The 21,958-nt window shown below is 44.2% G+C and overlaps 1 protein-coding gene across 1 annotated transcript; it reads right to left on the reverse strand.

The window, feature by feature from the left end:
- Positions 1-331: 331 nt before the first annotated feature.
- On the reverse strand, positions 332-21,051 carry nuak1b (NUAK family, SNF1-like kinase, 1b). Its single transcript, XM_033635023.2, has 7 exons — positions 19,745-21,051; positions 13,792-13,912; positions 7,890-8,041; positions 6,642-6,707; positions 5,792-5,911; positions 3,931-4,063; positions 332-1,891 (listed from the first exon to the last, which is right to left on the reverse strand). Exons 1-7 carry the CDS (start codon positions 20,060-20,062, stop codon positions 798-800), a joined length of 2,004 nt encoding a protein of 667 aa, XP_033490914.2. The 5' UTR covers positions 20,063-21,051; the 3' UTR covers positions 332-797.
- Positions 21,052-21,958: the final 907 nt, after the last annotated feature.

Consider the following 21,958-nt stretch of genomic DNA (forward strand, 5'->3'; position numbering starts at 1 on the left):
AAATGACATACATAATTCTTTTTTTTTTTTATTATGAATCAAAAAAGGCACTTCCTACATATTCCCTAGTATCATACACATATATAGGACATACACTTTTATGAAGGTATATTTGCCTGCGTGTTTTACAAGCGCAGACACAGTTATATATGCTGAGTATATATATGTTTCTCATCGCTGAGCAACATAATTATATATGTCAGTTCCACACAAAGAGTTGGAGACACGGACTCTTCCAGTAACAGCCAGCGCCCACCAGTTTTCAACTAAAAGCTACGAAAATATTAATAAATAATCAGCAATGTCAGTTATTATTGGAACAAGACCCTGGTTTGTTTCTTTTTTTTTTTTTTTTTAAAGGAAGTAAAGATCACAAAAACATGTGCTCTGTGTGAGTTTTAAGGTGCTTTTGTAAACTCAAACTCAAAATGGGTGGTGTACAACGAGAGCCAACCAGTTTCTGGTTGCTGCGTTTGTGATTCTAACTTGCCTTCTTGCTGAATATGTAAACATGTTGAACACAGCAAAGTCTATGGGCGGGCCGAGAAAGCAGACTGGGTGGCATTCTCTCGTGCCAGCTGAAGTGTGTACATCTGTGTGTGTATGTATGTGCAAGAAGTATCATTTCCATCAAGATCTCGGCCCCATTTGGAAAACCACCACTTCCCTAAAGGTGTATCCCAGTAACACACTGGTCGTTAATGCCACCTACAGTATTACACATCTGTACACACACATACACACACACAGTCAGTTCCCTCTGCTTCCTCTCTCTCTCTCTCTCTGCCACCCATCTGTTAGGTGAGGTTGCTGCTGATGTCCAGGGCTTGCTGGTACACCTGAGTCATGTCCTCCAGGTCCCCCAGCAAGGAGAAGCTGCCATTGTCCCCCGGGGAGCCTTTTGTTTTGGGGCCACGGCTGAACTTGGGTCCCTGGAGCGGCGGGGCTGCCTGGAAGCCCTTGAAGTTGGCGAGCTGCAGCAGGTTTTCAGCCGAGACGCAGGCCCTGATGTTCGGGCGGAGGTTGTGGGTGGAGGGATGCCACTCGGCCCCGCTGAGGGAGCTGGGTGACAGGGACAGGACGGAGCTGTCCTCCCCAACTATGCTGGAGGGCCGACTCTGACTGCGAGACAGACCAGAGTCAGTTGAGGGAGGAGGCTCGCCAAGGGCTCCAGCCACTGCTGCCGCTGATGGAGGCCCGCTGTAGGTGGAGTATTTGCCGTTTCGCTTCAAGATGCCCTTTCTCCCCATCACTCTCTTTGGTGGAGATGTGGCGAGCAGAGACATGCTGGCACCCCCTAAAAGCTCGGAGGACTCGCTGCGCTCTGGTGAGGAGTAGTACCCTGATTCCCGCTGTTGGTTGTTCTTCAAGATGCCTTTCTTTGGCAGGGAGGGCACCATCTTAGCTGGTGAACCTCCTCCCAGACTCGGCTCCTCCTCCTCTTGATCTGGGCTCGTGGCTTCCTCCCCCACTTCTGCTTGTTGAGGCAGCGCTGCTTGGCCCAACTCCACCTCGTCCAGACTGGCAGACCTCTGCTCCTCAGTAACCCTGGTCTTTAGGATCCCCTTGGGTCTCTTCAGACCTGGCTTGTCCTCTGCTCCACAGTGGGCCTGTCCTGCCTCCACATTTTCCTTCTTGGACTTTTTGGGCCTCTGGCGCAAAATCTGGGGCATGGCTGCAGCCTTGGCTCCAGAACCACGTGGCTCAGTGCGGTTCTGCCAGTCGATGAAGTGGGCCAGCATGGGCGAGCCTCCGTGGTCACGTTGGGTCTCGCAGTCACACACACTGTTCTTCCAGCCCCAGTTTACCCACCAGTGGTTGGCTATGTCCTCCACTGTGGCCCGGCGCTCAGGGTTCACCATCAGCATCCAGCGGATCAGTCCACGGGCATCTGGCAGGAAACAGAATGAGAACAATCTGTAAGCCATCTCATACCACACACCTAGGGTTGCAGCAGTATACTGGTGATATAAAAATTGATGGTTATCATATTGTGTACATTTGCATTTCTTCGATATTGGAAAAAAATGCAACTGGAGAGAGAATCTCAACTTTATTTTAATAATTTTTAAAAGAGAGACTTTTTACACAAACATCCATTTCAAACATCAAAACATCAACATCAAAAAAAAAAAAGAAAAAAAAAGGTTTCAAGTGTGGTTGCAGCGGTCAATCTCAACTTTATTTTACCCTTTTTTTTTTTTACACAGACTTCCATCAAAAAACTGGTGCCAGATTTCAATTACAGTAATAAAACATGTTCAACCAAAAATAACCTCTTTTAATTCCTTTAAGGGTAATTTTGACTTAAAATGATAATAATACTCCACTTTTTTCCACATTTTTTACAAAACTTGTATCTTCAACTGCAAATCATGTCACAGAAGGAAAACTTTGTCAACATCTGTTTTATCTCATAAAATAAAGTTTTCATTGGTTCATCTCACTTCAGACATTTTAATCGCACCACAATGTATCTAGTGGGCTGAAAAAGCAATTGATTTCATTGTTCTATTAGGCTACCAAAAGTTTCATTTGTATTGGTAATATTATTAATTTATGCTTTAAAAAATATTCAATTAAATTTGATTTTATTTAGAAAGCCCACTGTCACAAATCAAAATTTGCCTCAGAGGGTTTTTTACAGCATACGACATCCCTCTGTCCTTGGACCTGACAATGGATAAGGAACAACTCCCCCCAAAAAACCCTGTAACAGGGAAAAAAGGGCACTTGATGAATGTGTATCGATATAGTACTGCAATGCTAAATATCACACTATACTACTATGCAGTATTGTTAATTTCCCCCACCCCTTCTGGATATCGTCTTTTGGGTATCGTAACATCATGAGTGTTGTCTTTTCCTGGTTTTAAAGGCTGCTTTGCCGTAAAGTGGTGTAATTTTAACTGTTTGCCTTCACCTGCTTAGTCATTACATCCACATTATTTATGATTATGTATCAAAAATCTCATTGTGTAAATATTTTGAGAGAGCACCGATATAGTCACAATACTGATAGAGGTATTTGGTCCAAAATATCGTGACAGTGAATTCCCCTGTTATGAGCACTAATGAGAAATGCATTAAGAATTAAACTGTCTGGGTCTGTCTACATTCACAGATGCTTGAAGTGGCCCTGGTTGATGTGGTTTTTCATCAAATAATGGAATAATTAGAGATACATGTAAACATGTGGTGTTATAATTTTTTTGACATGCTACTTTTTTTTAAGCATAAGTTGCAATTATTCAATCTGGAAGCGTTTTATTTTTCTATTGTTCAATGTAAACCACAGTAATGTATCCTCAGTTAAATAACACCGCAAAAAATGACAGTGACAAAACTCACACCATGTGAGCATCTTAAGTTGACAATGAGAACTCAATAATAATGGGAATCAAAACTAATTTTTTCCAACTTCATTTCTGCATTCGATTTTTTCATTTTTAAATTGAGTCCTTAAACAAATATGACTTCAGATTAATAAACAATGAATAGGCTGATATGTAACAAATCAGACGTATGACAGGTTTGTAGCTTAGGCGATAAAATTTACTTTCTTTAAAATGTCAAAACAAAAAGAACATCATCCGTAATGGACCATGCAGATTCTACGATATCTGTTCACTGAGAGCACTCTGATCCATATTCCATTAAACAGTTTATGGACCAATGTCTCAAAGACTTTCGAGTATTTTCTGGAATTCAGATAAAGAAGTGAGTCCTGTACAATTTATAGACAGAGAGACAGGGGTCAATGGTTTCAGTTTCTGACAAACAGTGTACCTCGCTGACTCTATCTGCGCTCCAGCTGAACGAGATTTGCCAGGTGTAGTTTATGATACAAAAAGTAGTTGGATCAGGTTTGTTTTCCTAGCGTGACAAAAAGCAGTAGAAATACAAACAGAGGTTTACAAACAGGAGTACCTGAGGACTGAGTGGGCTCTTTGTACTCGCCGTTGCTAATCTGGCGAATGAGGTTCTTGTGGTCTCCCCCATCAAATGGCATGGTTCCATAGACCAGGGTATACAGCAGCACCCCCAGAGCCCAGCTGTCCACCTGCGCAAAACAACAAAAAAAGGTTATTAATGGTTTCATTCAGTCAGCGCACACACTGCCTATCAAATAAGGCATGTGGGCTGTATGCAGCTGGCCAATAAAACAAAATATCGAGGTGTGTTAGATTGGGTGTTATGTAATAGAAACACAGTCTTCCCAGTCCTGTTTTGATTAGTGATTCATGGCATTAAAATGAATGTTGTGGAATGAGCTCAGCTCTGCTCAGCATCAGGCCTGAGCTGAGTTATACTCTTTAAGTTTGACATTAAGAAGCACCATATCACTTCTTCACGCCAACATCACACAAGAACATCTCTGTTAAAGAGATTGTGATGCTGCGGTGCTTCTCTGGCGAGCTTTTCATAGAAATAATGACAAATGCCGGCACTCTGGGAAATGGCTAGTTTCCACACAGATAAATCCTTTTCCTCCAACCTCCCCCCGAGTCGCTCCTGCTCTGTCAAGCAGAAGCAAGCACTTTCTGACCACCAACCTAATGCAATGTGGCTTCCTAAGTAAGCGGTTACATAAGATTTTGTGTCTGGGGCATGAGGAGGTGCAGAGCCACGTGGGAAGTGGTGGGAGTAGAAGAGGGTAATGAGTCCAACAGAGATGGCAGAGTCGTGATATCCTGGCCCCTGATGACTCGCCGGAGACACGCTGCCATTCAGTGATCAGCAGATGACCGCTCTCAGCGTGTGCCTGTGTGTACGTGAGAGTGTGACAAAGACAGAAATGTGATGTGTGTGTGTCGACTGTGGTTAGGAAAGGATGAGATGTCCAGAGGAATGTGGCTCTGATGGCGGTGGCTGAAGCTTTGAGACACAGTCTGGGAAGAGGAAATCAGATAGGGCCAGTTAAGGAGCTAGTGTACTTCCTCAAAGGATCTGGACCCACATCAAGAATGCTTCTCTCGCCTGTTACCATTGGTCCGTTCCCGAGGGCGAGACAGGGCACGCACTATTGTTTTGTTCTATTTTTGTTGCCTGTGTTTGCTGTAATTTGTGGCCTCACCCCAACCGGGGTTCTGTAATTTCGATTGCAATCGGACTGCTGTAGTTTTTAGCACTCTGGAGTAAATTATAGTGAATTACGCTAAATTGAACGGTTGGACTTGAATATCTAAAAATGCAAGTTTTTCCCCCTCTGTTGCTTTGTTTTATGTAACTGATGCAATTTTAGAGACGACGCCCTTCAGAGTGAGTCTGGAATTGCCAGATAAGTGGCTTTGGGGAGACATTTTCACTCTTTCTTTCACCAAAACTATTTGACTTTGACCATGAGCGTCTCTTTGAGGCTGTGGAGGCTCATTCCGATCCCATTAAGATGAAGAGAAAGTGAGGAAAAACTATCCTCCAGTTCCTCACTTCAAAGGAGCCAGACATGGTAGGCAGGGGAGGACAGGGGAGGGATACAGACAGTATCTGAGCTGACCTACTGTGGAGTTGCAAGAGAGACCTCCCTTTGACTGGAGACTAACAGTAATCCCATCAAAGAAACAGAAATAAAGCCTATCCACTTCTTTGTGTAGGGCCTACATGGTGATGATAATCACTAGTGAGATAATAAGGATGAAAGCTATATAAGGTGAGAAATAACAGCCAGGGAGGACAATGATGATGATGATGATGATGGATACATAGAAGGAAAACATATCCTGGAAATTAAGTTCACACACAAACAGCTGGGGCTTGAGTCATTGTCATTGTTTGGTTCAGTGGGCCTCACCTCTGGGCCACGGTAAGGTCTCCCATTGACAATCTCTGGTGAAGCGTAGAGTGGGCTGCCACAGAAGGTTTGCAGCAGCTTGTCCTTGTGGTAGAGGTTGGAAAGCCCGAAATCAGCAATCTGTGGAAACAGGGGTACGTGTGGAACTTACGTCAGCCATGTGATTGTTAACCCTTCACATACAGATCACTTGAGACAGGATTAGGCCTGTTTAATGGTACAAAATTTCACCTCCAAGCTCAAATCTTTAATTCAAAATTTGGCCAATAAAAACAGTCCAAGTGATGCCTCTTGCGACTAACAGACGAGGTAAGCAAAGCTCCTGGAACACCGCAGCTACCTCCATAATCCTGGGGATGGACAGCAAGGGAGCCAGGTGGTTTGTTGTTGGATTTACAGAGTTGAGGGTTAAGTTGTTGGAGGGTAAAACTACAAACGACAGACTTTTTTGGCTTGCTGCTAAAGGTTGGCAAGCTAACGCCTATCAGGACCGTGTTTCTTCCACTCCGAAAGCACAGCTGCAAGCTTCCGATAAACTACGTTGTGCCGTGTTTGAAGTGTTTTATTTTTCTTCAGACTCATGCAAGTAGGCAGGAACGGAGAGAAAAAAAAGGAGGAATCATTGCATCCAGGTTTTATGATGGTGGGGAAAACCCTGCTGTTTGTGGCATCACGCTGACTAAAATGTTGGTGACATTCTCATGTAAACACAACAGGCAATATTAAGGTCAGCAAATTGATTGAGCTCATGTCCATATATTGTACGGTAACTTGATAAAATAATTATCATGACAGACAGAGGTGGGGTATGATAGTCCTGTGGGTTTAACAGATAAAAGGCCAGACTTACCTTAATATTACAGTTTTCATCCAGTAGCACATTTTCCAGTTTCAGATCCCTGTGCACCACTCCATTCTGAAAGACAATAAGGAAAAAAACAAACTTATGATTGATGTATCTATTGATGCATTATTTACCAGAGATGGATCCAAGTCATAAACAGCCCATTGTACTGAGAGATGATTTACTCTGACAAAGCCAGCCTGTGGCTCTCGGGGGAAATCAAGGCAGCCTGTTGGTCTAGTACTCTTTAATTGGTCCTGTCCCCTCTGGGGTCTTCACGCTGACATCTGCTGTGATTTTGCTTTTTAAATCGGCTCACATGTGTCACATAAACATGAGCCTGTAATTACCACATTGTATGACTGATGTTCTCACAACATCATGGGATTAAAAAACAACTATGCCGTTAATGCTTAGGTTAAAAAAAAAAAACACCCTGGAATTAACATGTGGTATGCAGACAGACAGACAGACAGCTCAGATGCGGAGGAGTGACATCACCCGTCACTCCACCCCCCTCCGGGCTGCGCTCTGCGTGGCATTTCCCATTGGTTAGTGCCTGGCAGGCAGCTCATGTTCACATGATCCTGATTGGTGGATACAAGGAAGAAGTGGTTGTTTGCTTGTTGTGTCAGTGACTCACACCACCCCACCCGGTGGGAGGTTGTGCTTGGTAGTGATGATTCATCATTCATGGCTGTCTGGGACTCTCCTATCTGAGGACCATGACATCATCCCCTATCTCCAGCTGGGAAGAGGATGACATGAGGGGAGCCCAATCCAAACAAGAGCTGAGACCTTGGGGTTTTGATGGGAGTTAGTGAGGTGTGGGACAGGGGGTTGACATGTCATGGGCGTGGCTGGAGCTAAATCTCCGGGGAAAAGCTTTGGGGGTATCTGGGGACATTCATCAGTGTGTCAACAGAGGAGGACCGAATTAATGCAGGGACTGTTTGGCGCACTGTAATCGGAGTGTAAGCCTGAATTAAACTGGCCTGTGTTCCATCTTCGCTCAGAAACAGATGACTCCCTTATACCGGCGCCAAGAAAAGCATACTGTGTAGGGCCTGCAGATTAACTGGCTATATGGATGACTGCGGAGGTTCATGGTTAATGTTACAATAAGCATGCTGTGGCCTAGAAAACAAAATCTGGATGCGTGTGAGAGAGGCAGAGAGAGATTTCAGGTGACCAAGAGAGTGAATGTGTGTGTTTTTTCTCTCTATGTGCACAGCGTGGTATGGGTTTTCTCACCTTGTGGCAGTGGTGCACGGCGGAGACTATCTGTCTGAAGAAGTGTCGTGTCTCCCGCTCGCTCAGGCGCCGGCGCTCGCTGATGTAGTCATACAGCTCACCCTTGCTGGCATACTCCATCACGATCACGATCTTGTCCTTGTTCTCAAACACTGAGAAATGATAAGAAAACAATTGGAGTCCATTAATACTTCCAGAGATGGGAGGACAGCTTGTAAAGTCATTCCAGGTTCATTCGATCATGTTAAAATCACAAATGGACGTTGTTATGTAAAAAAGCAGAATAAACCAGTCCCCCCCCCCCCCCTCTTTAGTTTTGGACCAAGTATATGAATTCCAGAGGAACACATAACATCTCTGCATTTCTCCCAGGGTTACATCACCCAAACCCCACCTCATGTGTCTGGCTCCTTCACAACATTGCAGGGAGGGGCTGTTAACTCAATCAAGCCCACTCCTCAGAGACCGGAGCGAGTGCAGAGCAGCGAAAACAGAGAGGAAGCAGGAACCAAATCAGAGTTAGCTTTGCAGACAGAGAGTACACTGCAGGGTCAAACGATGCCCTTGACACATCACACTTCTACTTCACATGATGTCGACACATTTCACAACACACTCCCACATTCTTACCCCCCCCATACTGAGTGTCCATATCACATAAATTACTGCACAACAGTTTATTGTGGCAACACGGTGCAACTTCCCCTTCTCTCAGCAGAACTAGTCTCATATCTATATAAACTAATGCATGACTCAACTGTCTCATGGATTTCTGTGTTTGAATGATAATGGAAACCAAGCAATATTCATGTCACTGTCTTCTGTTCAGTCACGTAAGTCATACACTGTAGCTACAGTTTTACATTGTTGGATTTTTATATGACCAAAACAAATCAAGATAAAAGCTAGGAAACAACGCTGGATAATTCATCTTCAATCTGACTTTTACAAGAAATGATTTAAACCTTTTTTTACATTAAAGGGGAACAACTAAATTTAGAAATCCATTAGGTTATTTCTGTGGCCGAGGAAAGTTTAATCAATACTTGTGAACATGAGCTTCTCTCTCTCAAAGCCAGTAACCAGAGAAGTGATGCTGCAGTCTTCTACAAGACAGAAGTCAATAATGCCAAGTCACAAGTCTGGACTTCCAATCTAATGCGTCCCAGTGCGTCTGTTCGGGAAAACATGCAAACTAGTGGTTGTATGTCAAGTTAATGAGCTTTAAAAGCATTTACAGAGTAACTACCTCAATTACCACAGCGTCATCAGCAAAGAGAAATGCCATCAAGTACAATTCAGCTGAATATGAGGTTGTTACAGCACGTTTCATAAAACAAACATTACATATAATACTAAGAAAAGGTAATTCTGCTTGTGCTTAACTGTGTACGCTGCCATGTTGCTGTGACTGTCAGGTTTCCGACTTTCATGACTGTCCATTGCACTTTTTGTTGTCAGAGGTTGTTTTCTCCAAGTTCTTCCCACAATGGAGTGCAGGGTAAGCTTTAAACTTTGGATGTCATCAAGTATAAAGCCAGACAATAAATGGGAGCCTGATTTTATGGACCCCAAAAAATATTTGTTTCTTTTATATCCAAATAAGCTTTGCTCTATTGTAGTGTTCCCAGTTCTGAAATAAAAAATGCACCCATGTACTCAGAACAATCCTCATGTGCTCTCAGTGTCATCTAGAACATCTTTCCCAATTCATTATGTAAGGAGCAGCTCCACACTTGATACTTGATGACATCACAAATTTTACTTTTAGATCTAGAAGAGAGTTAAGTTATGATAATAATAGTCATGTATGAATTTTAAAAATGGGTGTACTTCTCCTTTAACTGACAATAACACGTGAATTAAAATGGCGACCTGTTACACATCTGGTGACCGGAGAAAGTAATGTTATTACAGTTGTACTGCTGTAATGCATTCCTGTCCAACTGGAGTCACCAAACATATCATTCTGTGTCAGTATTTAGCCTTCTGGTGTATACTTTCAACTTGGCAACATGCTTCTCTCCCAGCCAGCGCCTTGGCATGAAGGGAATGAAAATGGTTAGGGAGGGAGAAGGGGAGAGAGGGAACACTGAGGGGATGACAACAACACAGTCAGCCATGTTGCTAAGTATTGTGTGGGCTGATTTTCCCACACAGCAGGGTCACCGGGGGTGAGGGCCTCTGCTTTTTGCACCCTTGAGTGAGCACCTTCATAGTTTGTCACACCACTTTCCTCACCCCCCTCCCTGGGTCCTTTTAAAGATATAATCCTCTACAAAAACACACAGTTGCTGAGTGATGGTAATGCTCCCTGATTGTGACTGTCTGGCTACTCTGGAAGTAACAGAGGGGATGGAAGCCAAGCACCTGGGAGGTCGGGATAGATCCAGCCCTCTGATTGGTGGACAGAGTGGTGACCTGGGCTGACATTCGGTGATCCGTGGTGGGGCTGTGCTTGGAGAGCCAATTCTCAGCTTGCGCTCGCATTTACCTTTGACCCCCGGTGGTGAAGTAATTACCTGGCTTACATAACTTGTGTTTGTTTCGGCCCGTTGGGTACGCCAGCCGCCACTACAGCCCTGCTGTCACTCATCAGGCTTTGTTCACAGATCAGGCCCTCATATCTTGTCCTATTGCCTGCACTGATGATTGACAATGTTGCAAGCTTGTAGCAAGAAGAATATGATTACAAAGTGTAATACAGAAGAGAGGTGGAGTACTATTGATGCAGAAAATAAATAAGCAAGCACTGGAGACTTCACACCTCTTGATTTAGAAGGTTTTATGCGGATTACCTAACAGGTTATTTACTGAATTTGTTATTGACTGAACGGAGCTAGCACAACAAAAAGATCCTCAGAGTTTAAATTACAATCTAGGCTTATGTCACCTTTAGAGAATGCAGTATAATGAATGCAATAAAAAATTGTGGTTCTTCGCTCAGAGCAGGGTGAATGGTTTTATGTCTGGTCTAACTTAATATCTCCTCCTTATTTCCCTTTTTCTCCTAAAGTAAAACTTCAACATTTTAGGAAATATACTTATTCGCTTTCATGCTGAGAGTTAGATGGGGAGATGATACCACTCTCATACCTGTATGGCAAATATGATGCTGCAGCTAGCAGCCGATTTGTTTAACTTATAGGGAAACAGCTCTCCTGGCTCTATCCAGAGGCAACAAAATTTGTCTACCACCACTTCTAACACCCACTAATTAACATGTCATGTGTTGTTCGGTTAATCCGCAGAAAAACATGTAAAAACAGCAATTTGTCTGACTATTTTTTTGCCTGGTGGTGTGAACTCTAAAAAGTCCCAGGGTTCGGCTGAGCTAACAGCTGTTGACTACAGCATCAAATTCACTTTACAGACATGAGAGTATTGTCATTTAGGTTTGGACGACATCACAGTGTTACATCACAGGGTATTGAGAAATCCTGACAGTGTAATTTCAATAATGTAAAAAATACAGACACTTCTATTTCTATTAAACTGATACAGAGATGCTGTATTGAGTTGATGCAGTGCACTGCGTAGGCCACCAGAGGTCAGTCTCTACTGGTAGGACAGGCAGGTGAGCTGCGAAGAATGGCGACTGGGAGTGGTGGGGTTAACGTTACAGGACTAGCAATAGCTGACCAGCTTCGTCACAGGAAGACCGTGTAGACAACAGTATATTTTCATATCTAACTCAGGGAATTAAGGGTTTATTTTGATCAAACAAGAGCTTGTGATTTTGGTGATTTTTTTGACTAACTAAGGTGATTTTGGCAAGCTTTATTTTGTTTCTGTAAAGCTTGAATTAAGTGTGGTTTATGATGAGTTGCCATGGCAGTTAATCTAGTCTTAATGTGGCAAATACTTTTCTGTTAAATAAGGAATAAATAGGTGCAAGAATATTTGCTTTCTTAACATTTGTTAGTTTATTTATTTTGTTTATTTATTAGACTTTATTTATTAGACAGCTTGTGGGACATAGGAACTTGCCTGATGTGGGGGTTGGGGTGGGTTACGTCACAGGTACAGTATACTCCTGTGAAATGTCAGGAAGGTAGTATGAAGTAATGAAAAAAATCGATACGACCCAAGCCTAGCAGTAAATATCTCTCGTAACTCTTGCAAAGGAAGCAAATGAGTGTACATTACGCATATACTGTGTATACTGTTTAAGTTATTGCTTTAACTTGTGTCAGTTTTGTCAGGCTTAGCTTTACAGCGTCAGTCACTTCTAACAATGTAGTTGGTTAGATGCATCATTTTTTGCACTGGCAGCATTCTTTGGGGTTGACTATTTGTTTTAAAAGGTGGGTGCTATGTTACCCAGTTAAGCCTGAGGAGTGAAGAGCGAAATCCGCTCTTAAATGCCCCGCACAGCATGCTGATGGATGCAGAATGTGAGGGAGTGGTAAAGACTCAATCTTCACACACACATCTGGTTCAGCTTTGCTTCACACAAGGCAGTTAGCAGGGGCTGTTGAAGAGGGTGTTGCCGGATACACAAATCTCGGGGCCTCCTATATATCTCTAAAGCAAGGCTGGGCGGAGGCCAGGCCACAACAGTAAACGCTGGGTTTGAGGAAACACACCAAAGGGCGAGAGCAACGAGTCTGGTCGAGTTTGTTGGTGGAGCAGTCTGCTTTTAAAGGAAGGCGGCGCACATAGGAACACCATACAGCCTTGTTGAAGTTTATAAAGTGGGGTGTTCACTTAATCGCTCTCATACAAAACACTTAAAGCTTGGCTGCACTTCAGCCCTCCAGCTGACTACTGGCACGTTCCCATGACAAATAGTGATGTTTGTCACTTATTTACATTGCTGATAACAACCTGGGACTTTGACACTGAACAAAGGACAGTGGCTAAGCCAGTTTGGGCAGTGGCACACAACCGGCTGCCATTGTGCCAGAGCAGCTCTCCTGAAAAGGGCAGTGAAACTGTTGCTTTGTTGACACGGGCGTAAAAATAGTCACGAGTCACAAATCATATGAACACCGCAGCGCCTTGTGACTTTAATTGCCTGCACATAGGCCCAGACTATATAATAAGAGATGATTTATTGCCAACGATATGTTGAAAGAATTCAATGGGAATTGTTTAACCTTTACACTGCCCATTAATTCTAATCTGTGTTTTCTCCCAGTAACGTTAAGGTCATTCAAAAGGACTCATATCAAAAAAGGGGGCCATTTAAGCCTGACTTGAAGGCTTTGATATTTAGAGTTGCTTCCTGGGGTAGATATATTGATGTTGCTCCAGGGAAGGCTTAAGGTCTTTCCTCCTTCTGCATAGCACTGGACCAGAGTCAGACAGGGTGCAGGCCTGGGTCACTAGGGTCAATTCAGTGTCTCCTTGGCTACACACAATTGTGCACACAGGCTCATACATAGACACAAATATACAAAGACTCACATATGTGCAAACACACACATACACAAGTACAGTCTGGTTCCCAGCTGCAGTTCTCTCTAAGTATCAGCAGATGTCTGGCCCTGAGATCAAGACCAGAGAAGACAAGAGATGAGACCTCTTAGATGTGGGAGAGGCAATCCCTCCGAATACCACCGCTCTTACACACAAACGTTCAACGCACACACACACACGTGCACACACACATTCAGAGAGATCCAGACGCACACCGTCAAAGCCATCCAGACTTTTACTGGCCCAGGCAGCCAGACGGAGCAGAGAAGATGAATAACATCCCAGAGCTGTAGTCCAGGTCTTATTATGACATCTGCATGTCATAACATGACAATCCTGCAGCTTGGCCACAAGTGCTGAATGAGCTGAGGGAGGGGGTCGATATCGGACATGTGTGTTTTTGTTTATGTGTGTTCAAGGCGAACAAGTGTGTATGATTTGTCATGTGTGTGTTTCCAGGCATGCAGCAAACCCTCACCTTCATATATCGAGATGATGTGTGGGTGGCGGAGGGATGACATGATCTCAATCTCCCGGCGGATGTGAACCATGTCCTGCTCGTCCTTGATCTTCTCCTTCCGAATTGACTTGATAGCCACCTGGAGACAGAGGACAGAGGACGCTTTGATCAGCTGACTTATCACAACGTAAAATTTAGATTTCGCAGTCACAGATAGCTCGGGTGCATCATGTGCAACAGTTCCACCTAAACTGATTACATAAATATGTTGATTTAATTTGGAGCTGTGAAATAAGACTGAGGCACATTCATGTCTCGTTCATTATCTTATCAGTGAACTTTAAAATGTGCATGGCTCTCGCAGAGTACATACTGTACACCATGTGACATCTGCCTGTCTCAGTTAAAACATGTGAGCCAACTCAGTGAGCATTGCTACATATCTTTCCCTAATAAACTCAGTGTACTTCATCAACCTCATTTACCTCCCCTCCGAGGGGTCTCTCTCTATAGCAACCTTCGACCTCCTCACCGGGCCTTCCTGTTATGACAGCCAGATGAGTCAAACAAGAAGGAGGCGTCATCTTAGTCTCACACTGTGTAATTTCCTCAGTCTCTTTTCTGTATGAAGCAAAATGAAGGTGAAAAACAACCTGACACATGATGCTATAATGGAGGCTTGCTTTGCAAGCCCAGGGTAGGCCCAGGGCCTGGGCCTACATTTAACCAGGTATTAGACAGTGTTTGGGCTGAGTCTCTGACCTGGACTCCGAACCTGTCTCAAAAGGCTCTGACACACCAAACCGACATCAAAGAACTAGTGGAGATGAAGGCAGGCTGTTGTGTTGCCCCAGGTTGCTTGCGTCTCGGCGAAAAAGTTGCAGTTGAACACACCGCAAAGACTACAGCTAACGGCTAACTAGCACCTGCGTGAGAGCAAATACCTCTTAATACCAGCAGGGGGTGGTAATCTGTATTCGTCATTCAAAAAGGGAAACCAGAAGGCCATCAGGATGGACTCAAAATTCTAGTTAGCCAGTTAGGACACGTTTGTTTGATCTCACACCCTTTTGACTTCAGCCATTTATTTGCTCTCCTTACTTCTGTTTCTCTTCTCATGCACTGAGTTCAACTGCCTATCAGAGTGATTTCCTTCACCGATGGGCTCCACCGTTTGAGACGCCGATTAAACACACTGAATCGGCTGAAAAACAAAAGCCGACAGGGGCTGATGGTGTGGGGCACACCGCAAAAACTAGGACAACAGACGCTCATTGACAATGACCAACAGCCAGGGCCTTAACAGAGAGATCAGAAGTCAGATTCACATGGTGAAACATAGTGTTTCCATAGCAACCGTCTCTCTGGAAGCAGCTGAGGACGACGAGGCTCATGATAAAGAGGTAAGCAAGGTGTTAAATGTTCACAGTCTCTGGAGGAAGACAGGGAGGTCAGAGTGTTCCTCCATTAATCATATGTCAGTATTAACCTACACAGCCGTGTTTCCTCCCCTGTCAAAAAGTCCTCGAGGAGACACTTACATCACCGCCCGCTCTCTTATTTTTAGTCATTCTGATTAACAACTGCTAATGGCCTACTTTGAAATAGCCTGAAAAGCTGGCCTGCTGGGAGTTTTATGGAGGAATCAGGAGAATGGGCAAGGCTTGAGGAAGTGATTCAGTCTACTTGCATTTCAAATGGGCCTGCTACAGGAGGTTCAGCAGTCAACAAGTACACTTCATTTGACAATTTTTCACTGTCATGGCAATGCCACCGGGGGTAAGAGTCCACCGCAACTGGATGCATTTAAACCTCTACCCTATGTGCTCTTTAAAATGAGAGGTTACCGGCCTTTTCCAAATAAACCCATCGAGAGCACACAGTCTAGCACATGTCACTATAATTGTAGCCTAAACATTCTGGATTGAGTCCTGGGTTCGCTTTGATCAGGCCTCTATAGAGTCTGTTTCGCTCTGAATTCTGTTAGTTTAAACTTTTGTCCTCTCCTAGCTAAGCGGTAGTATTCTGAGGAGCCCAGCTTTATTCCATTCAGCACAAACCACAGGCAGTAGCGAGTGCCAAGCTAATTACCGTGTACATCAATAAAAATAACCCCAAACCGGAATAGTTCCCTTCCAGAGCGTGCCTTGATTACATAGAATTTAGAGAAATGATACCGTAATAAACAAGACGGGGTCCAGGGGGTCCACATGCTGGGCTCGTAATTGGTCAAAGTTGTTTGTGTCTTAACACTGATGTTTTCCTTTACCTCATCAGACTCATCAACATTTTATCACAGATCCCCAAACGGGAGTAACATTTCTGACTTTGGAGTCACCTCCTGGATTTAATGTAGTAATTAATTCAGGAATTCATTAATGTAGGCAACAACTGAGAAATGACCTATGCTGCAAAGGCAAGTACACTTTAACTGCTGCCTTAAAACAAATAGTCTTTTCTCCCAAAAAAAAAAGGGTTGTAATCAATCTTTAACAGCCATGATCTTCATTCCACGCTGTAAGTTAACTCACTGAATGAGCCAGCTCTCCCACACTGGGCTTGAGACAAAGCCAGGTATCTCTTGTGTATCTCCTCATGTTCCCCTGCCCTGACCCTGATGTGGATCATTAAACAGGACTGCAGATCAGCCACTTGCCAGCTGGCGGGGCTGGCTGACACAGCTACGCTTGTCCTTAAGTGGATCCCTATTACTGTCACTCACAGTAAACAGGCGCTGCACGGCTGCCCACGCCGGCTCCTGCCAGGTATGGGGCCAGCCTTGTCTGGGACCCCCCCGCCCCTCCCTCTGGTTCGCCACAGAGCTGTTTGAAGTGAAAGTCCATGTTTCGCTTCACTAGAGCCTGACATCTTCCTGCGCTTTCTCAGGCCATTAAAATAGATGAAGTATTCATCACAAGCTCACTCTTCTCTGCGTTCTCTGAAGATCATGATCATCTGCTGTGTTGAATATCTGTGTGTGTGTGAGTCTGAGTTAGGGGGGGAGAAGGAGAGAGTGAGTGGGAGGAAGAGGCCCGTCACTTTTCCAGAGAACTATATTCTCCAAACACAGCCAGGAATCATAATACCTCATCAGCGGCACCACATATAGCAGAGGAATGTCAGTGTTTTCCCCTCTTGCGTACCTCTCTAGTGAATCCATTGTTGGGGAATGATGTAATCTGGTGCTTTAAGCTCATATTAATATGACTCTCTAACCCCTCTCTTGTTTTGGTGGTGGGCTTCCCTGTGTCTCTGTGCTAACTGCCCACCCCCCTCCCATCTGTGATGGATCCCCCATACAGGATATTAACCTTCCCCTTCAATCTCATTTCCTGCTGTGGATGGCCTTTCATGTGTCACTGCCCATTTTGGGCCTGGCTGTCACCACAACCTTTTTACTACAGTCATCTAGATGGCAAATATTAAGACACACACAGTATCTTTCTGTCTCCCAGATGAGTATACAAACATGAAACCCATCTTTTAGAGCCTTGTGCACATGTCACATACCCGCACTATGATCTCTATGATCAATTGCACTCCATATAATGTTGGGTTTCCATTGAACTGCCAAAGCACTACGACATATGGCTTTGCAGATTAAAGTAGACAGTCACTCAGTTCCACTTTCGCTGACACACTGAATGTGCCCACATCTAATCAATCTTCCTCAAGTGCCTTCAGCTCATTCCACACATGTGCATACAAACAGTCACACACATAACTTCTCTCTCAGTCTGTCTCCTCACTTTGCTCTCTCTGCTCTACTCATTTGTTTTGTGGGATGAACCAGGAAAAGGTGCAGGGATTGCATAACAGTCAACACACAGCTGCATCTGCTGCACGGACACAAGGGACTAACTTTGAGTCAGAGGTCAAGTAAACTCTGGCAACGCAGTGCCAGACACACGTGGCCCGTGAGGTGGCTGACAGTCATGCTCTGTCTGGACTCTGCTGGTACTCCATGTGCAGAGGCGCTGATTCTCAAAGGACTTCCCTAAGATATACAAACTCCCATGTGAAGCACAGTGGTGCAAAGAAGTCCTATACTTTACTGAAATGCTATTTTAAGTTTCAATGCTATGCTCAGGACACTGCAGCAGATTACAGGAGAAAGGAAGCCACTGGGCCACTGAGTTTGACCTACAAAGAATTATTTGTTTACTGACAGGTGTTCCTATCATGGCAACCCTATTTATATCAGTGAAGGCGGGCTAAATAAGAGAAAGAGCTCTCTGTGTAATGCAGCAGAGCTCAGTAGCACCACAAACTACATCCTCCAAAAATGTCCATGCAGTTGAATTAACATCACTCTAAAAAAGTTTCAACAAAAACAATCATTTTAACCCTTACAATGATAGGAGTTGTTGCAGGAGAGTTGTACTAGACCACATTAGTTTTAGATCTAATAAACCTGCAACTGAGTTTGGGAGTACCCCATGGAAGGATTACTTAACAGGCCTAATAGGCAAAGGAACAGGGGCCTAAAGTTGGAGGGGGACCCTCTTGCCCTAACCTGCAAAATATTCCTCAAATTAACACATACTGACCAGGAAGAGATACAAAACGACAACAAAGAGATGCAAAGGAACTGCAAATAGACACAAAATAACTATAAAAAGGAGCAAAACAACCACAAAGAGACACTTAACGACCAAAAAAGACACTCAAAATACAAAAAAGAGACACAAAATTGCCTGAGACAGACACAAAACTACAAAAGCATGCATTGCAACTACAAAGAGATGCAAAGCAATGGCACAAAAACAGGCTAAACACTTATAAAGTGTGTGTATTGCACCCATGTAAGAAAGGTGAGGGGGCCTTTTGCACATCTGTGCCCGAGGGCCCATTGTCTGAATATCAGCCCCTGGTGTTCTTATGTACTTTCTTGAAGATTTTGGTTGAGAGATGTCTAAACAGAAGGGCAAGCTCTAGAGCTTTGTTTTAGGAACACTACAAATGTGGAATCTTGGGTAATTGTCAAATACTCATTCAGACAATCCATTTTAGAGCGAAAAAACCCATCTTCAATTAATTACCCAAAGCCAAAAATCTGAGCCAATTGCTTTGGGAAATAATATCTCAAACTCACTCTAGTCAAAGTAATTTATTCGAACCCTTCCAGACAATATGCATTGTGCAATTTTACAGTTCTAGTGAAAGTAAAACACTTCACATTAGAGCTGCTGCCATGGTAATAATAAACAGGGAAAACATACCGAAGAAAGGACAAGGAGCCAAGTGGGACAGGCCAGTAGAGAGTACCGGAGGGTTTATGGTCCCCCTATCAAGCATGCATGCATTTGCCAGTAGCTATGAAACCATTGGGGGGACATTGTTGACCTATACTAAGTTTCCCCCTGGTATTCACAGTGCACGGAAAGTTCCTCGTGGCCTGCCAGGATGGGCACAGGGGTCAAATTTTGCCACAGGAGGAAATATTTGGAGAGATTTGTTGGTCTGTAACAGCAGATGGTGAGTTTATAATGGCAGACAGCCAATGACTTTTTTATTGTTATAAAGAAACAGAAAGTGTTGGATTGACCCCTGCGAACACACCCACACAGCACAATAAAAACAAAACTGAAAGGATGTGGCCTGTGTCTCAAACACTGTCTTAAAAAAATGTAAGTGGTCCCTGGTAGTATCTCTGGGGGACAGTTAGTTGTTTTCCATGATGCTTTTACTGGAATCACTAGAGTCACATCAGTCAGTCAGTAGCTGGATTTGCACTCAAGCATCCGGTCGTGAGGCCCCGCACAGGACAAGGCGTGTGCAAGCCACAGCTCCCTGGCCCCATGGGCCCTTTTGAGCACGAGGGGGAATTCCCAGGGGACAGGAGATACACACGCCTATTGGAGCAACAAAGCACTTATTTTTAAGACCAGTGCTTTATAGAATTGTGCATGTAAAACAGGCCCCACTAAAAGCATCAAGACAGATGTTTACAGCTGCTTAAGTGGCTCACCTCTCTGCCGGAGTGTCGCTCAATGGCCTTCTTGACTTTGCCATAGGTGCCTCTTCCCAGCGTCTCCAGCAGCTCGTAGCGGTGTTTCAGGTTATGCTTGTGGTGGTGTTTCTTCACGCCCGAGTTCCTCCGTCCATCACTGCTTGCCGGGGTGACTTCGGGTGAGTTGCCGGCAGGTAGGGATGGAGCTTGGGGCGGATATGGATGTGGAGGTGGAGGGGAGAGGTCACCCCCCGCCGGTTTGCCCGCTGAGGTTTGGCCCCTCTGGGCCTCGGGTCGGGTTGCCCCCCGGTGGGGCGATAAATAAGCGGTTTCCATCTCACTAGGGAAGTGTTTAAACAACCTTCCCACTGTTAAATATTTCAAACTACCTACCTAAAAAATAAATTGATAATATAATACTTATAGGTCTAATAATAGTAATAATAAATAAATAAATTACAAAGAATAACACGCAGCCTACTAGTCATATCATTACATGTGGAAACTAACATTTCCAGATTGTCTTGTTTGATCAATTGGCTTTGATCAAAGTGAACAAAGATCTCTCATCCTACCTATTCATGTTATTATCGCTATATAATCAGTCTACTAATGGATTAAGCACATTATCGGTCCATAATTACCTGATACATAGTCCTGTATCACTGGATGTGAATTAATTCTAGTGTCAATATGATAATAAAATATGTATTCAGATTTCGACAGCAGGCAGCATGCCGGAAGCGGAACACACGTTGGATTTAAAGATGATATACTGGCTATAATGTATGTGCAAGCTGTATCCCAATAAAAGAAAAAAAAAAAAGACTAAATCAATCTGTCTGCTCTCCTCACTCCTCAGTCGACTTGCATGATCTAGCTGTGGTTAACTGTAGCTCGTTCACCTCATCTATCGTCCTAAACGCTGCCAACATCACCGACTCACATCTAAAAGGCGAGAAAGCTGCGACGAAACCGGCGTTTTGGATGAAGATGACCCTCATTTTGTCCACGGCCCAGGTATAGCTCCTCATTCATCTGGACTCTGTCTATTGTGCGGCTGCATGCTCCGTGCAGTGGTCGACGGTGGTAGAGGTGCGCTGTGGTCGGACACTATCTCAGGCTGAGACGTTGTGGATATTGCCATGGTCGTTTTGCTGCTCCCCTCTCTTTTCTTCGTCCTCTTCGTCTTCGTGTGTGCCCTTCTTCTTGTTTCTCCCCTTTCTCTCTCTATCTCCAACGTGAGAGGCTGTGAATAAGACTTGCGAGAGGATCCGAGACCGGAGGCGGGGTTTACGCAGACCTCCTCCTCCCCTGTCTTTTCTCTGCCCTTCCTTCTTTGTGCTTTCACATCTCAGATATGACTGCCGCTGATCAGGGGCGTAGCTGGGAATCATGTGCACAGGAGGTGACACCCCCACCCCATCCTCCTCTTCACTGTCTTATCCTCAGTCATCCATCACTGTCAAAAATGTCTAATCATTTACAGCTAAAATATGGATCCAAATATTTAGGCAATTAAACCCCTTTCCCATTGCACAAAAACCTGCTGACACCCACTAACATCTGGCTTTTTAATGCAATATGAAAGGTTTTAATTGGTATTCACACCCAGGTCAAATGACTCCGCAGTAGTTGCGGGTATTTATGAGCTTTGGCTCAGATCAGCATCCATGGGAACACACCCAGGTGAATGTGCTAACGGACATTTCGCCCCTTTGCAAAAGTCTGACAAGCTGTCGCAGTAAGCATGGAGCCCACACTGTAACTAACTGCACTCCCTGAAGAAATATTATCATATTTTGGGAACAATGAAGGAGTGATTCCAGAGAGAAGCAGACAGAGGGGTCTACAGTCTGTGTCTGAAGGATATATCCAGGATGTCAAACTGACTCAGCAGCAACAACAGGTTAAAAAGACAAAGATAGTTAGAAGCTAAAGCCAAACTATAGGCTACAGATCACAGTGTAAAAGTGAACCACCACATCACTGCTGATCGCAACACAAGACAATGAATATAAAGGGAAACTTTGCTGATATTGAACCAGCTGTGTGGCATTGCAGTGTGTGCAGATGAGCAGTGTTTCGCGTCGCCCTTGCGTCACTGACAGCACCCAGATCTCTGCTGCTGGATGGGCAGGGATCTCCGAGGGAAGTCAAACAACGTTCATCTGCACACACTGCGATGACACATAGCTGGTTGAATATCAGCAAAGTTTCCCTGCTTCCCTT

This window comes from Epinephelus lanceolatus, chromosome 5 (genome assembly GCF_041903045.1).
Source record: "Epinephelus lanceolatus isolate andai-2023 chromosome 5, ASM4190304v1, whole genome shotgun sequence".
In the NCBI taxonomy this organism is placed as follows: Eukaryota; Metazoa; Chordata; class Actinopteri; order Perciformes; family Serranidae; genus Epinephelus; species Epinephelus lanceolatus.

What these genes read in the sequence shown, in the direction of transcription:
- nuak1b (XM_033635023.2), bottom strand. Translation starts at nt 20,062, where the DNA reads ATGGAAACCGCTTATTTATCGCCCCACCGGGGGGCAACCCGACCCGAG. An exon ending in CATCATCTCGATATATGAAG is followed by an intron (nt 8,042 to 13,791) that starts GTGAGGGTTTGC and finishes ATCATTTCTCAG; the next exon opens with TGTTTGAGAACAAGGACAAG. An exon ending in ATGAAAACTGTAATATTAAG is followed by an intron (nt 5,912 to 6,641) that starts GTAAGTCTGGCC and finishes CTGTTTCCACAG; the next exon opens with ATTGCTGATTTCGGGCTTTC.